Consider the following 20,229-nt stretch of genomic DNA (forward strand, 5'->3'; position numbering starts at 1 on the left):
GAGTGTGTCATAGCGTGTAACCTGGTTACCGGGAGTGTGTAACTGTGTCTAACGTGGTTAGAGTGAGTGTGTAACAGTTATGTAACCTGGTTACGTGAGCGTGTAAGTGTGTATCCTGGTTTAGAGGGAGTGTGTAAACAGTGTTTAACCTGGTTACCGTGAGTGTGTAACCTGGTTTAGGTGTGTGTAACAGTGTGTAACCTGGTTAGAGTGAGTGTGTAACAGTGTCTAACCTGGTTACTGTGAGTGTGTAACCTGGTTACCGTGAGTGTGTAACGGGTAACCTGTTTACCGTGTGTGTGTAACAGTGTGTAACCTGGTTACTGTGAGTGTGTGAACCTGGTTACCGTGAGTGTGTAACGGTGTAACCTGGTTACCGTGTGTGTGTTAACAGTGTGTAACTGGTTTACTGTGAGTGTGTAACCTGGTTACGTGGTGTGTGTGTAACAGTGTGTAACCTGGTTACCGTGAGTGTGTAACCTGGTTAGTGTGAGTGTGTAACAGTGTGTAACCTGGTTACTGTGAGTGTGTAACCTGGTTACCATGAGTGTTGTAACAGTGTCTAACCTGGTTACTGTGAGTGTGTAACGGTGTAACCTGGTTACTGTGAGTGTGTAACAGTGTGTAACCTGGTTACTGTGAGTGTGTGTAACCTGGTTACCGTGTGTGTGTGTAACAGGCTATAACATTGCGGTGTGTACCTCGGTTTACTGGGAGGAATGTTCCCACGTTTGAAGCTGTCACAGGGTGAGTGTAACCTTGCAGCCGGTGAGCGGAGTGTGTTTACCGCCTTGTTGTGTATTTCCCTGAGACCCTCTACATTATAATTACCCTCCACATTCACTCGGCTTTTGTCAAATCTGTGACGTTTTCAAACTAGTCAACCCTGGAACAGTTCTCTCACACTCTCTCTCTCTCTCTCACTCTCACTCGCTGTCTCTCACACTCTCTCTCTCTCACTCGCTGTCTCTCACACTCTCTCTCACTCGCTGTCTCTCACACTCTCTCTCTCTCACTCTCACTCGCTGTCTCTCACACTCTCTCTCTCTCACTCTCACTCGCTGTCTCTCACATTCTCTCTCACTCGCTGTCTCTCACACTCTCTCTCACTCTCACTCGCTGTCTCTCACACTCTCTCTCTCTCACTCTCACTCGCTGTCTCTCACACTCTCACTCGCTGTCTCTCACACTTTCTCTCTCACTAGCTGTCTCTCACATTCTCTCTCTCTGTCTCTCACATTCTCTCTCTCTCTCGCTGTCTCTCACATTCTCGCTCTCTCTCGCTCTCTCTGTTTCTCTCTCACTGTCTCTCACACACTATCTCTCTTGCTCGCTCTCATATTCTCTCTCTCTTTCTCGCTGTCTCTCACATTCTCTCTCTCTCGCTGTGTCTCACTCTCTCTCTCACTGTCTCTCTCTCTCACTCTCTCTCTGTCTCTCTCTCTCTCTTGCTGTCTCTCTCACAGTCTCGCTGTCTCCCTGTCTCTCTCTCTTGCTGTCTCCCACACTCACTCTCTCGTCTCTCTCTCTCGTCTCTCTCTCTCTCTGTCTCTCACACTATCACTCTCTCGCTGTTTCTCACTCTCTCGCTGTCTCTCTCTCTCTGTGTCTCTCACACTCTCTCTCACACTATCTCTCTCTCTCTCTCTGATGCATGTCCCTCTTCCCTCTGGGTGACACCCCACAACACCCCAGCTCCTGTCTAACCCCTCGGTCTGCCTCTGTAACATACGTGAGAACTTTATTTTTCAGTTCCTGGCTCTGGGTCACCCACAAAGACAGACAATTAAAACCCCACCCCACCCCACCTTACGGTCTCACTCAGAGAAATGCACGCGTCCGGAGACAGTGACACACAGAGACGGAGAAAGGGGTCAGTGCTGCTGCCTCACGGCGCCAGGGACCCGGGTTCGATCCCACCCTCGGGTGACTGTCTGTGTGCAGTTTGTACATTCTTCCCCCCCCCGTGCCTTCTGGTTTAGTCCCACAGCCCCCCCCTCACATGGGGAGGTTCAGGTGGAGTGACTACAGGAAGCGCAGGGATAGGATAGGATGCTCTTTGGAGAGTCAGTATGGACGGGGTGGGCTGAATGGCCAGTTTCCACACTGCAGGGATTCCGCGGGCTGAAGTGGAGACGTGCACAAGGACAGAGAGGGACACACACACACAGACAGGGACAGACACAGACACACACACACACACACACACACAGGGACAGACACACACACACCTAAGACAGGGACACAGACAGACACACTGACACAGGGACAGGGACACAGACATACTGAGGGACAGGGACACACTGTGGGACAGAGAGGGATAGGGACACTGAGGGACAGAGAGAGACAAGGACAAAGACTCACTGAGGGACAGAGAGAGAGAGGGACAGGGACACACTGAGGGACACAGGGACAGAGACACACTGAGGGACAGGGATAGGGACAGAGACACACTGAGGGACAGAGAGAGATAGGGCTGAAAATGTGTTGCTGGTTAAAGTGCAGCAGGTCAGGCAGCATCCAAGGTACAGGAAATTCGACGTTTCGGGCATAAGCCCTTCATCAGGAATCATCGACTCTCTTGCTCCTTGGATGCTGCCTGACCTGCTGCACTTTAACCAGCAACACATTTTCAGCTCTGATCTCCAGTATCTGCAGACCTCACTTTCTCCACAGAGAGAGAAGGGGACAGGAACAGAGAGAGACAAGGACATAGACACACTGAGGGACACAGAGAGAGATAGGGACAGAGACACTGAGGGACACAGAGAGAGACAAGGACATAGACACACTGAGGGACACAGAGAGAGATAGGGACAGAGACACTGAGGGACACAGAGAGAGACAAGGACATAGACACACTGAGGGACACAGAGAGAGATAGGGACAGAGACACTGAGGGACACAGAGAGAGACAAGGACATAGACACACTGAGGGACACAGAGAGAGATAGGGACAGAGACACAGAGAGAGAGAGAGAGAGGGACAGAGGCACACTGAGGGACAGAGAGATAGGGACAGAGACACACTGAGGGACACAGAGGGAGAGAGAGAGGGACAGGCACACTGAGGGACAGAGAGATAGGGACAGAGACACACTGAGGGACAGAGAGAGAGAGGGACAGAGACACACTGAGGGACATAGGGACAGGGATACAGTGAGGAACAGAGACACACTGAGGGACACAGAGAAAGAGGGGGACAGGGACACACTGAGATACAGAGAGAGAAGGAGGGACAGGGATACACTGAGGGACAGAGACACACGGACAGAGACACACTGGGGGACAGGGACAGAGAGGGACAGGGACACTGAGGGAGACAGAGAGAGATAGGGACACACTGAGAGACAGGGACACACTGAGGGAGAGAGAGAGATAGGGACACACTGAGGGAGAGAGAGAGATAGGGACACACTGAGGGACAGGGACACACTGAGGGACAGAGAGAGATAGGGACACACTGAGGGACAGGGACACACTGAGGGACAGAGAGAGATAGGGACACACTGAGGGACAGGGACACACTGAGGGACAGAGAGAGACAGGGACACACTGAGGGACAGGGACACACTGAGGGACAGAGAGAGACAGGGACACACTGAGGGACAGAGAGATAGGGACACACTGAGGGACAGGGAGAGACAGGGACACACTGAGGGACAGGGACACACTGAGGGACAGAGAGACAGGGACACACTGAGGGACAGGGAGAGACAGGGACACACTGAGGGACAGGGACACACTGAGGGACAGAGAGATAGGGACACACTGAGGGACAGGGAGAGACAGGGACACACTGAGGGACAGGGACACACTGAGGGACAGAGAGAGAGACAGAGACACACTGAGGGACAGGGAGAGACAGGGACACACTGAGGGACAGGGACACACTGAGGGACAGAGAGAGACAGAGACACACTGAGGGACAGAGAGGGGGACAGGGACACACTGAGATACAGAGAGAGACAGAGACACACTGAGGGACAGAGAGGGGGACAGGGACACACTGAGGGACAGAGAGAGACAGAGACACACTGAGGGACAGAGAGGGGGACAGGGACACACTGAGGGACAGAGAGAGACAGAGACACACTGAGGGACAGAGAGGGGGACAGGGACACACTGAGGGACAGAGAGAGACAGAGACACACTGAGGGACAGAGAGGGGGGACAGGGACACACTGAGGGACAGAGAGAGACAGAGACACACTGAGGGACAGAGAGGGGGACAGGGACACACTGAGGGACAGAGAGAGACAGAGACACACTGAGGGACAGAGAGGGACAGGGACACACTGAGGGACAGAGAGAGACAGAGACACACTGAGGGACAGAGAGGGGGACAGGGACACACTGAGGGACAGAGAGAGACAGAGACACACTGAGGGACAGAGAGAGACAGGGACACACTGAGGGACAGGGACACACTGGGGTACAGGGAGAATCTGAAAAAGTGAATGAATAGAACTACCGCCAGTACCAAAGATGGCCGACACGCCTGTCATAAACAGAGGCAGGAAAGCACCAGTATCAAAGATGGCCGATGCCACCTGCGGGGAGACCACCGGCATCAAAGATGGCCGCCTTCCGTCCAGGCGGCGCCGCCAACATCAAAGATGGCCGCCTTCCGTCCAGCCGGCGCCGCCAACATCAAAGATGGCCGCCCCGCCCGCCGCAATGGGACGGGAGGAGGTGGAACCGGAAGTTCCGCCGCCGGACCGCCCCCCCCCCACGTGGTGTCCGTCGGTCTAAATGCTCCCCCACGTGCTAAGGTTCCGGGCGATGGCGGCGGCGGGAGGTCGGTGTCTCTCGGGCTCGGGGCCTAGTCCTGGGCTGAAGCCTCGGGCTCGAGTTCGGATCGGGACCCACGGGGGGACCTTCCACTGCGACGAGGCTGTGGCCTGTTTCCTGCTGCGGGTCCTGCCCCAATATCAGGTTTTTATCAGAATATGTCACAGCGAGGGCACTATATATATATATATATATATGTATATATACATTATATACGTTATATACACTGTATATCACAGCGGGGGGCACTGTATATACATTATATACGTTATACACACGGTATATCACAGCGAGGGCACTGTATATACATTATATACGTTATATACACTGTATATCACAGCGGGGGCACTGTATATACATTATATACATTATATACACTATATCACAGCGGGGGCACTATATATACATTATATACGTTATATACACTATATCACAGCGGGGGCACTGTATATACATTATATACGTTATACACACGGTATATCACAGCGGGGGCACTGTATATACATTATATATGTTATATACACTGTATATCACAGCGGGGGGCACTGTATATACATTATATACGTTATACACACTATATCACAGCGGGGGGCACTGTATATACATTATATACGTTATACACACGGTATATCACAGCGAGGGGCACTGTATATACATTATATACGTTATACACACGGTATATCACAGCGGGGGGCACTGTATATACATTACATACGTTATACACGCTGTATATCACAGCGGGGGGCACTGTATATACATTATATACGTTATACACACGGTATATCACAGCGGGGGGCACTGTATATACATTATATACGTTATACACACTGTATATCACAGCGGGGGGCACTGTATATACATTATATACGTTATATACACTGTATATCACAGCGGGGGGCACTATATATACATTATATACGTTATACACACGGTATATCACAGCGGAGGGCACTGTATATACATTATATACGTTATACACGCTGTATATCACAGCGGGGGGCACTGTATATACATTATATACGTTATACACGCTGTATATCACAGCGGGGGGCACTGTATATACATTATATACGTTATACACGGTATTTCACAGCGAGGGGCACTGTATATACATTATATACGTTATACACACTATATCACAGCGGGGGGCACTGTATATACATTATATACGTTATACACACGGTATATCACAGCGGGGGGCACTGTATATACATTATATACGTTATACACACGGTATATCACAGCGAGGGGCACTGTATATACATTATATACGTTATACACACGGTATATCACAGCGAGGGGCACTGTATATACATTATATACACTATATATCACAGCGAGGGGCACTATATATACATTATATACACGATATATCACAGCGAGGGGCACTATATATACATTATATACGTTATACACACGGTATATCACAGCGAGGGGTACTATATATACATTATACACGTTATACACACGGTATATCACAGCGAGGGGCACTATATATACATTATACACGTTATACACACTGTATATCACAGCGAGGGGCACTATATATACATTATATACGTTATATACACGGTATATCACAGCGAGGGGCACTATATATACATTATATACGTTATACACGGTATACCACAGCGAGGGGCACTATATATACATTATATACACGGTATATCACAGCGAGGGGCACTATATATACATTATATACGTTATACACACTGTATATCACAGCGAGGGGCACTATATATACATTATATACACGGTATATCACAGCGAGGGCCACTATATATACATTATATACACGGTATATCACAGCGAGGGGCACTATATATACATTATATACACGGTATATCACAGCGAGGGGCACTATATATACATTATATACGTTATATACACTGTATATCACAGCGAGGGGCACTATATATACATTATATACACGGTATATCACAGCGAGGGCCACTATATATACATTATATACACGGTATATCACAGCGAGGGGCACTATATATACGTTATATACACTGTATATCACAGCGAGGGGCACTATATATACATTATATACACGGTATATCACAGCGAGGGGCACTATATATACATTATATACGTTATATACACTGTATATCACAGCGAGGGGCACTATATATACATTATATACGTTATACACACTGTATATCACAGCGAGAGGCACTATATATACACATTATATACGTTATACACACTGTATATCACAGCGAGGGGCACTATATATACATTATATACGTTATACACTGTATATCACAGCGAGGGGCACTATATATACACATTATATACGTTATATACACTATATCACAGCGAGGGGCACTATATATACATTATATTCGTTATATACACGGTATATCACAGCGAGGGGCACTATATATACATTATATACGTTATATACACTGTATATCACAGCGAGGGGCACTATATATACATTATATACGTTATACACGCTGTATATCACAGCGGGGGGCACTGTATATACATTATATACGTTATATACACGGTATATCAGAGCGGGGACACTGTATATACATTATATACATTATACACGCTGTATATCACAGCGAGGGGCACTGTATATACATTATATACGTTATACACACGGTATATCACAGCGGGGGCCACTATATACATTATATACGTTATACACACGGTATATCACAGCGAGGGGCACTGTATATACATTATATACACTATATATCACAGCGAGGGGCACTGTATATACATTATATACGTTATACACACGGTATATCACAGCGAGGGGCACTATATATACGTTATACACGGTATATCACAGCGAGGGGCACTATATATACATTATACACGTTATACACACGGTATATCACAGCGAGGGGCACTATATATACATTATATACGTTATATACACGGTATATCACAGCGAGGGGCACTATATATACACATTATATACGTTATATACACTGTATATCACAGCGAGGGGCGCTATATACATTATATACACGGTATATCACAGCGAGGGGCACTATATATACATTATATACGTTATATACACTGTATATCACAGCGAGTGGCACTATATATACATTATATACACGGTATATCACAGCGAGGGGCACTATATATACATTATATACGTTATATTGTATATCACAGCGAGGGGCACTATATATACATTATATACACGGTATATCACAGCGAGGGGCACTATATATACGTTATATACACTGTATATCACAGCGAGGGGCGCTATATATACATTATATACACGGTATATCACAGCGAGGGGCACTATATATACATTATATACACTGTATATCACAGCGAGGGGCACTATATATACGTTATACACACTGTATCACAGCGAGGGGCACTATATATATACATTATATACGTTATACACACTGTATATCACAGCGAGGGGCACTATATATACATTATATACGTTATATACACTGTATATCACAGCGAGGGGCACTATATATACATTATATACATGGTATATCACAGCGAGGGGCACTATATATACGTTATATACACTGTATATCACAGCAAGGGGCACTATATATACATTATATACACGGTATATCACAGCGAGGGGCACTATATATACATTATATACGTTATATACACAATATATCACAGCGAGGGGCACTATATATACATTATATACGTTATATACATGGTATATCACAGTGAGGGGCAATATATATATATACATTATATACGTTATACACACTGTATATCACAGCGAGGGGCACTATATATACATTATATACACGGTATATCACAGCGAGGGGCACTATATATACATTATATACGTTATATACACTGTATATCACAGCGAGGGGCACTATATATACATTATATACACGGTATATCACAGCGAGGGCCACTATATATACATTATATACACTGTATATCACAGCGAGGGCCACTATATATACATTATATACACTGTATATCACAGCGAGGGGCACTATATATACATTATATACGTTATACACACGGTATATCACAGCGAGGGGCACTATATATACATTATATACACGATATATCACAGCGAGGGGCACTATATATACATTATATACGTTATACACACGGTATATCACAGCGAGGGGTACTATATATACATTATACACGTTATACACACGGTATATCACAGCGAGGGGCACTATATATACATTATACACGTTATACACACTATATCACAGCGAGGGGCACTATATATACATTATATACGTTATATACACGGTATATCACAGCGAGGGGCACTATATATACATTATATACGTTATACACACGGTATATCACAGCGAGGGGCACTATATATACATTATATACGTTATATACACTGTATATCACAGCGAGGGGCACTATATATACATTATATACACGGTATATCACAGCGAGGGCCACTATATATACATTATATACACGGTATATCACAGCGAGGGGCACTATATATACGTTATATACACTGTATATCACAGCGAGGGGCACTATATATACATTATATACACGGTATATCACAGCGAGGGGCACTATATATACATTATATATGTTATATACACTGTATATCACAGCGAGGGGCACTATATATACATTATATACGTTATACACACTGTATATCACAGTGAGGGGCACTATATATACATTATATACGTTATACACACTGTATCACAGCGAGGGGCACTATATATATACATTATATACGTTATACACACTGTATATCACAGCGATGGGCACTATATATACATTATATACACGGTATATCACAGCGAGGGGCACTATATACATTATATACGTTATATACACTGTATATCACAGCGAGGGGCACTATATATACATTATATTCGTTATATACACGGTATATCACAGCGAGGGGCACTATATATACATTATATACGTTATATACACTGTATATCACAGCGAGGGGCACTATATATACATTATATACGTTATACACGCTGTATATCACAGCGGGGGGCACTGTATATACATTATATACGTTATATACACGGTATATCAGAGCGGGGACACTGTATAAACATTATATACGTTATACACGCTGTATATCACAGCGAGGGGCACTGTATATAGATTATATACGTTATACACACGGTATATCACAGCGGGGGCACTGTATATACATTATATACGTTATACACACGGTATATCACAGCGACGGGCACTGTATATACATTATATACGTTATACGCACGGTATATCACAGCGAGGGGCACTGTATATACATTATATACTTTATACACACGGTATATCACAGCGAGGGGCACTGTATATACATTATATACACTGTATATCACAGCGGGGGCACTATATATACATTATATACGTTATCTACACTATATCACAGCGAGGGGCACTGTATATACATTATATACGTTATATACACGGTATATCACAGCGAGGGGCACTGTATATACATTATATACGTTATACACACTGTATATCACAGCGGGGGAACTATATATACATTATATATGTTATATACACTATATCACAGCGAGGGGCACTGTATATACATTATATACGTTATACACACGGTATATCACAGCGAGGGGCACTGTATATACATTATATACGTTATACACGGTATATCACAGCGAGGGGCACTGTATATACATTATATATGTTATACACACGGTATATCACAGTGGGGGGCACTGTATATACATTATATACGTTATACACACTATATCACAGCGGGGGCACTGTATATACATTATATACGTTATACACACTGTATATCACAGCGAGGGGGCACTATATATACATTATATACGTTATACACACTATATCACAGCGAGGGGCACTATATATACATTATATACGTTATACACACGGTATATCACAGCGAGGGGCACTATATATACATTATATACGTTATATACACTGTATATCACAGCGAGGGGCACTATATATACATTATATACACGGTATATCACAGCGAGGGGCACTATATATACATTATATACGTTATATACACTGTATATCACAGCGAGGGGCACTATATATACATTATATACACGGTATATCACAGCGAGGGCCACTATATATACGTTATATACACTGTATATCACAGCGAGGGGGCACTATATATACATTATATACACGGTATATCACAGCGAGGGGCACTATATATACATTATATACGTTATATACACTGTATATCACAGCGAGGGGCACTATATATACATTATATACGTTATACACACTGTATATCACAGCGAGGGGCACTATATATATACATTATATACGTTATACACACTGTATCACAGCGAGGGGCACTATATATACATTATATACGTTATACACACTGTATATCACAGCGAGGGGCACTATATATACATTATATACGTTATACACACTGAATATCACAGCGAGGGGCACTATATATACATCATATACGTTATATACACTATATCACAGCGAGGGGCACTATATATACATTATATTCGTTATATACACGGTATATCACAGCGAGGGGCACTATATATATACATATACGTTAGATACACTATATCACAGCGAGGGGCACTATATATACATTATATACGTTATACACGCTGTATATCACAGCGGGGGGCACTGTATATACATTATATACGTTATATACACGGTATATCAGAGCGGGGACACTGTATATACATTATATACATTATACACACGGTATATCACAGCGAGGGGCACTGTATATACATTATATACGTTATACACACGGTATATCACAGCGAGGGGCACTGTATATAGATTATATACGTTATACACACGGTATATCACAGCGGGGGCACTGTATATACATTATATACGTTATACACACGGTATATCACAGCGGGGGCACTGTATATACATTATATACGTTATACACACTATATCACAGCGAGGGGCACTATATATACATTATATACGTTATACACACGGTATATCACAGCAGGGGCACTGTATATACATTATATACGTTATACACTATATCACAGCGAGGGGTACTATATATACATTATATACGTTATACACACGGTATATCACAGCGAGGGGCACTGTATATACATTATATACACTATATATCACAGCGGGGGGGCACTGTATATACATTATATACGTTATACACACGGTATATCACAGCGAGGGGCACTGTATATACATTATATACACTATATATCACAGCGGGGGGCACTGTATATACATTATATACGTTATACACACTGTATATCACAGCGGGGGGCACTGTATATACATTATATACGTTATATACACGGTATATCACAGCGAGGGACACTGTATATACATTATACACGTTATACACACTGTATATCACAGCGGGGGAACTATATATACATTATATATGTTATATACACTATATCACAGCGAGGGGCACTGTATATACATTATATACGTTATACACACGGTATTTCACAGCGAGGGGCACTATATATACATTATATACGTTATACACGGTATATCACAGCGAGGGGCACTGTATATACATTATATACGTTATACACACGGTATATCACAGCGAGGGGCACTGTATATACATTATATACGTTATACACACTGTATATCACAGCGGGGGGCACTATATATACATTATATACACGGTATATCACAGCGAGGGGCACTATATATACATTATATACGTTATATACACTATATCACAGCGAGGGGCACTATATATACATTATATACACTATATATTAGTGTGACAGTGAGGGATGCCGTATATACATTATATATACACTATATATACATTATATACACTATATATCACAGCAAGGGGCATTATATACAGTATATACGTTATATATACATTATATACACTATATATCACTGTGACAGTGAGGGGCACCGTATATACATTATATACACTATATATCACTGACAGTGAGGGACGCTGTATATACATTATGTATATACATTATATACACTATATATCACTGTGACAGTGAGGGGCACCGTATATACATTATATATACATTATACACACTATATATCACAGTGTGACAGTGAGGGGCGCTGTATATACATTATATATACATTATATATGTTATATATACATACACACATCATATACACTATATATACATTATATACACTATATATCAATGTGACAGTGAGGGATGCTGTATATACATTATATATGTTATATATACATACACACACATTATATACACTATATATCACAATGCGACAGTGAGGGGCACCATATATACATTATATATACATAATATACACTATATATACATTATATACACTATATATCAGTGTGACAGTGAGGGATGCTGTATATACATTATATATACATTATATATACTATATGTGCATTATATACACTATATATCACTGATAGCAAGGGGCACTATATATACATTATATATCACAGTGTGACAGTGAGGGGCACTATATATGCATTATATATCACAGTGACAGCGAAGGACACTGTATATACATTATATATACATTATATATACTATATATCACAGTGTGACAGTGAGGGACACTATATATATACATTATATATCACAGTGTGACAGCTAGGGGCACTGTATATACATTATATACACTATATATACATTATATACATAATATATCACGGTGTGACAGCGAGGGACACTATATTATATACATTATGTATACATTATATATCACAGTGTGACAGTGAGGGACACTATATATACATAATATATACATTATATATCACACTGACAGTGAGGGGCATTATGTATACATTATATATACTATATATCACAGTGTGACAGCGAGGAGCATTATATATACATTATATATCTCAGTGTGACAGTGAGGGACATTATATACATTATATACACATAATATATCACTGTGACAGTGGGGGGACACTATACATTATATACACTATATATACATTATATATCACAGTGTGACAGTGAGGGGCACTGTATATACACTATATATACATTATATGTGATAGGGACACTATATACATTATATACACTATACATACATTATATATCACAGTGACAGTGAGGGACACTATATATACATTGTATATCACAATGTGACAGTGATGGGCACTGTATATGCATTATATATCACAGTGTGACAGTGAGGGGCACTATATATACATTATATATCACAGTGACAGTGAGGGACACTATATACATTATATACACATGTACACTATATATACATTATATACACAATGTATCGCAGTGTGAGAGTGAGGGACACTATATATACATTATATATCACAATGACAGTGAGGGGCACTGTATATGCATTATATATCACAGTGTGACAGTGAGGGGCACTATATATACATTATATGCATTATAAACCAATGTGACAGTGAGGGACACTATAAATACATTATATATACATTATATATCACAGTGTGGGACACTGTATATACATTATATACACTGTATATACATTCTATACACATAATATATCACAGTGTGACAGTGAGGGGCACTATATATACATTATATATCACAGTGACAGTGAGGAACAGGGTATATACATTATATACATTATATATACACGTACACTATATATACATTATATACACATAATATATCACAGTGTGACAGTGAGGGACACTATATATACATTGTATATACGCACACGTATATCACAATGCGACAGTGAGGGGCACTATATTATATACATTATATACGTGTTATATGCGCATAATATATCTCAGTGTAACAGCGAGGGACACTATATATACATTATTTATATACATTATATACACATAGTATCACAGTGTGACAGTGAGGGGCATTATATATACAATATATCAACAGTGTGACTGTGAGGGACACGATATATACATTATATGCATGTAATATATCACTGTTACAGTGTTAAACACAGTATAGAATATATACATTATATACACAACATATCACACTGTTACAGCGTTAAACACGGTATAGAATGCATACACTATATACACAACACATCACACTTACAGCGTTACACACGGTATAGAATATATACATTATATACAATATATGTACATTATATACACAACATATCACACTGTTAGTGTTAAACACTATAGACTATACATATTATATATAATATGTACATTATATGCACATAATATATCACACAGCGTTAAACACAGTATAGAATATATACATTACACACAAACGCATCATATATCACACTTAAAATGTTAAACAGTGTGTAATATATACATTCTATACGTACATTATATATATATACACACATTATATTCATTATATACACAATATATCACACTTAGAGCATTAAACATGGTATAGAATATATACATTACTTATATACACATAATATATCACAGTGTTACAGCGTTAAACATGGTATAAAAAAGGTTAAAATGTTAAAGATTTAAAAATATTTAAACGTTCAAATATATAAACATTAAAATGTTAAATGTAAAAATCATATTAAAATATTACAGCGTACACAGGGTAACGTTCCCTAAAAATATCCACCGCCCGATATGTAAATATTACAGCGTTCACAGGGTAACGTTCCCTAAAAATATCCACCGCCCGGTATGTAAATATTACAGCGTTCACAGGGTAACGTCCCTAAAAGTATCCACCGCCCGATATGTAAATATTACAGCGTTCACAGGGTAACGTCCCTAAAAATATCCACCGCCCAATATGTAAATATTACAGCGTTCACAGGGTAACGTCCCCTAAAAATATCCACCGCCCGGTATGTAAATATTACAGCGTTCACAGGGTAACGTCCCTAAAAATATCCACCGCCCGATATGTAAATATTACAGCGCTCACAGGGTAACGTCCCTAAAAATATCCGTCGTGCGATATGTAAATATTACAGCGTTCATAGGGTAAAGTGCCCTAAAAATATCCGCCGCCCGATATGTAAATATTACAGCGTTCACAGGGTAACGTTCCCTAAAAATATCCACCGCCCGATATGTAAATATTACAGCGTTCACAGGGTAACGTCCCCTAAAAATATCCGCCGCCCGATATGTAAATATTACGGCGTTCACAGGGTAACATCCCTAAAAATATCCATCGTCCGATATGTAAATATTACAGCGTTCACAGGGTAAAGTTCCCTAAAAATATCCGCCGCCCGATATGTAAATATTACAGCGTTCACAGGGTAACGTTCCCTAAAAATATCCACCGCCCGATATGTAAATATTACAGCGTTCACAGGGTAACGTCCCTAAAAATATCCACCGCCCGATGTGTAAATATTACAGCGTTCACAGGGTAACGTTCACTAAAAATATCCACCGCCCGATATGTAAATATTACAGCGTTCACAGGGTAACATTCCCTAAAAATATCCACCGCCCGATATGTAAATATTACAGCGTTCACAGGGTAACGTCCCTAAAAATATCCACCGCCCGATGTGTAAATATTACAGCGTTCACAGGGTAACGTTCCCTAAAAATATCCACCGCCCGATATGTAAATATTACAGCGTTCACAGGGTAACGTCCCTAAAAATATCCACCGCCCGATATGTAAATATTACAGCGTTCACAGGGTAACGTTCACTAAAAATATCCGCCGCCCGATATGTAAATATTACAGCGTTCACAGGGTAACGTCCCTAAAAATATCCACCGCCCGACATGTAAATATTACAGCGTTCACAGGGTAACGTCCCTAAAAATATCCACCGCCCGATATGTAAATATTAGAGCGTTCACAGGGTAACGTTCACTAAAAATATCCACCGCCCGATATGTAAATATTAGAGCGTTCACAGGGTAACGTTCACTAAAAATATCCACCGCCCGATATGTAAATATTACGGCGTTCACAGGGTAACGTTCACTAAAAATATCCACCGCCCGATATGTAAATATTACGGCGTTCACAGGGTGACGTCCCTAAAAATATCCCCCGCCCGATATGTAAATATTACGGCGTTCACAGGGTAACGTTCCCTAAAAATATCCACCGCCCGATATGTAAATATTACAGCGTTCACAGGGTAACGTTCCCGAAAAATATCCACGGCCCGATATGTAAATATTACAGCGTTCACAGGGTAATGTCCCTAAAAATATCCACCGCCCGATATGTAAATATTACAGCGTTCACAGGGTAACGTTCCCTAAAAATATCCACCGCCCGATATGTAAATATTACAGCGTTCACAGGGTAACGTCCCTAAAAATATCCGCCGCCCGATATGTAAATATTACAGCGTTCACAGGGTAACGTTCCCTAAAAATATCCACCGCCCGGTATGTAAATATTACAGCGTTCACAGGGTAACGTCCCTAAAAATATCCACCGCCCAATATGTAAATATTACAGCGTTCACAGGGTAACGTCCCCTAAAAATATCCACCGCCCGGTATGTAAATATTACAGCGTTCACAGGGTAACGTCCCTAAAAATATTCACCGCCCGATATGTAAATATTACAGCGCTCACAGGGTAACGTCCCTAAAAATATCCGTCGTCCGATATGTAAATATTACAGCGTTCATAGGGTAAAGTGCCCTAAAAATATCCGCCGCCCGATATGTAAATATTACAGCGTTCACAGGGTAACGTTCACTAAAAATATCCACCGCCCGATATGTAAATATTACAGCGTTCACAGGGTAACGTCCCCTAAAAATATCCGCCGCCCGATATGTAAATATTACGGCGTTCACAGGGTAACGTCCCTAAAAATATCCATCGTCCGATATGTAAATATTACAGCGTTCACAGGGTAAAGTTCCCTAAAAATATCCGCCGCCCGATATGTAAATATTACAGCGTTCACAGGGTAACGTTCCCTAAAAATATCCACCGCCCGATATGTAAATATTACAGCGTTCACAGGGTAACGTCCCTAAAAATATCCACCGCCCGATGTGTAAATATTACAGCGTTCACAGGGTAACGTTCACTAAAAATATCCACCGCCCGATATGTAAATATTACAGCGTTCACAGGGTAACGTTCCCTAAAAATATCCACCGCCCGATATGTAAATATTACAGCGTTCACAGGGTAACGTCCCTAAAAATATCCACCGCCCGATGTGTAAATATTACAGCGTTCACAGGGTAACGTTCCCTAAAAATATCCACTGCCCGATATGTAAATATTACAGCGTTCACAGGGTAACGTCCCTAAAAATATCCACCGTCCGATATGTAAATATTACAGCGCTCACAGGGTAACCTCCCTAAAAATATCCACCGCCCGATATGTAAATATTACAGCGTTCACAGGGCAACGTTCACTAAAAATATCCGCCTCCCGATATGTAAATATTACAGCGTTCACAGGGTAACGTCCCTAAAAATATCCACCGCCCGATATGTAAATATTACAGCGTTCACAGGGTAACGTTCACTAAAAATATCCGCCGCCCGATATGTAAATATTACAGCGTTCACAGGGTAACGTCCCTAAAAATATCCACCGCCCGACATGTAAATATTACAGCGTTCACAGGGTAACGTCCCTAAAAATATCCACCGCCCGATATGTAAATATTAGAGCGTTCACAGGGTAACGTTCACTAAAAATATCCACCGCCCGATATGTAAATATTAGAGCGTTCACAGGGTAACGTTCACTAAAAATATCCACCGCCCGATATGTAAATATTACGGCGTTCACAGGGTAACGTTCACTAAAAATATCCACCGCCCGATATGTAAATATTACGGCGTTCACAGGGTGACGTCCCTAAAAATATCTGCCGCCCGATATGTAAATATTACGGCGTTCACAGGGTAACGTTCCCTAAAAATATCCACCGCCCGACATGTAAATATTACAGCGTTCACAGGGTAACGTCCCTAAAAATATCCACCGCCCGATATGTAAATATTAGAGCGTTCACAGGGTAACGTTCACTAAAAATATCCACCGCCCGATATGTAAATATTACGGCGTTCACAGGGTAACGTTCACTAAAAATATCCACCGCCCGATATGTAAATATTACGGCGTTCACAGGGTAACGTTCCCTAAAAATATCCGCCGCCCGATATGTAAATATTACAGCGTTCACAGGGTAACGTTCCCTAAAAATATCCACCGCCCGATATGTAAATATTAGAGCGTTCACAGGGTAACGTTCACTAAAAATATCCACCGCCCGATATGTAAATATTACGGCGTTCACAGGGTAACGTTCCCTAAAAATAACCACCGTCCGATATGTAAATATTGGAGCGTTCACAGGGTAACGTTCCCTAAAAATATCCACCGCCCGATATGTAAATATTACAGCGTTCACAGGGTAACGTCCCTAAAAATATCCACCGCCCGATATGTAAATATTAGAGCGTTCACAGGGTAACGTTCACTAAAAATATCCACCGCCCGATATGTAAATATTACGGCGTTCACAGGGTAACGTTCACTAAAAATATCCACCGCCCGATATGTAAATATTACGGCGTTCACAGGGTAACGTTCCCTAAAAATAACCACCGCCCGATATGTAAATATTACGGCGTTCACAGGGTAACGTCCCTAAAAATATCCGCCGCCCGATATGTAAATATTACAGCGTTCACAGGGTAACGTTCACTAAAAATATCCGCCGCCCGATATGTAAATATTACAGCGTTCACAGGGTAACGTTCCCTAAAAATATCCACCGCCCGACATGTAAATATTACAGCGTTCACAGGGTAACGTCCCTAAAAATATCCACCGCCCGATATGTAAATATTAGAGCGTTCACAGGGTAACGTTCACTAAAAATATCCACCGCCCGATATGTAAATATTACGGCGTTCACAGGGTAACGTTCACTAAAAATATCCGCCGCCCGATATGTAAATATTAGAGCATTCACAGGGTAACGTTCACTAAAAATATCCACCGCCCGATATGTAAATATTACAGCGTTCACAGGGTAACCTCCCTAAAAATATCCGCCGCCCGATATGTAAATATTACAGCGTTCACAGGGTAACCTCCCTAAAAATATCCACCGTCCGATATGTAAATATTACGGCGTTCACAGGGTAACGTTCCCTAAAAATAACCACCGCCCGATATGTAAATATTACGGCGTTCACAGGGTGACGTCCCTAAAAATATCCACCGCCCGGTATGTAAATATTACAGCGTTCACAGGGTAACGTCCCTAAAAATATCCACGGCCCGATATGTAAATATTACAGCGTTCACAGGGTAGTGTCCCTAAAAATATCCACCGCCCGATATGTAAATATTACAGCGTTCACAGGGTAACGTTCCCTAAAAATATCCACCGCCCGATATGTAAATATTACAGCGTTCACAGGGTAACGTCCCTAAAAATATCCGCCGCCCGATATGTAAATATTACAGCGTTCACAGGGTAACGTCCCTAAAAATGTCCGCCGCCCGATATGTAAATATTACAGCGTTCACAGGGTAACGTTCCCTAAAAATATCCACCGCCCGATATGTAAATATTACAGCGTTCACAGGG

The 20,229-nt window shown here is 41.5% G+C and overlaps 1 protein-coding gene across 1 annotated transcript in view; it reads left to right on the top strand.

Moving 5' to 3' along the window:
- Positions 1–4,744: 4,744 nt before the first annotated feature.
- Positions 4,745–20,229, top strand: part of myg1 (myg1 exonuclease) — a gene marked incomplete at its 3' end in the record, with an annotated part of 38,193 nt that continues 22,708 nt past the window's right edge. Inside the window, exon 1 of the mRNA XM_060823102.1 lies at positions 4,745–4,938. Within this exon, the coding sequence (XP_060679085.1) occupies positions 4,756–4,938 (183 nt within the window). The remainder of the gene's footprint in view (positions 4,939–20,229) is intronic.

This window comes from Hemiscyllium ocellatum, unplaced genomic scaffold (genome assembly GCF_020745735.1).
Source record: "Hemiscyllium ocellatum isolate sHemOce1 unplaced genomic scaffold, sHemOce1.pat.X.cur. scaffold_3524_pat_ctg1, whole genome shotgun sequence".
NCBI classification, from domain to species: Eukaryota; Metazoa; Chordata; class Chondrichthyes; order Orectolobiformes; family Hemiscylliidae; genus Hemiscyllium; species Hemiscyllium ocellatum.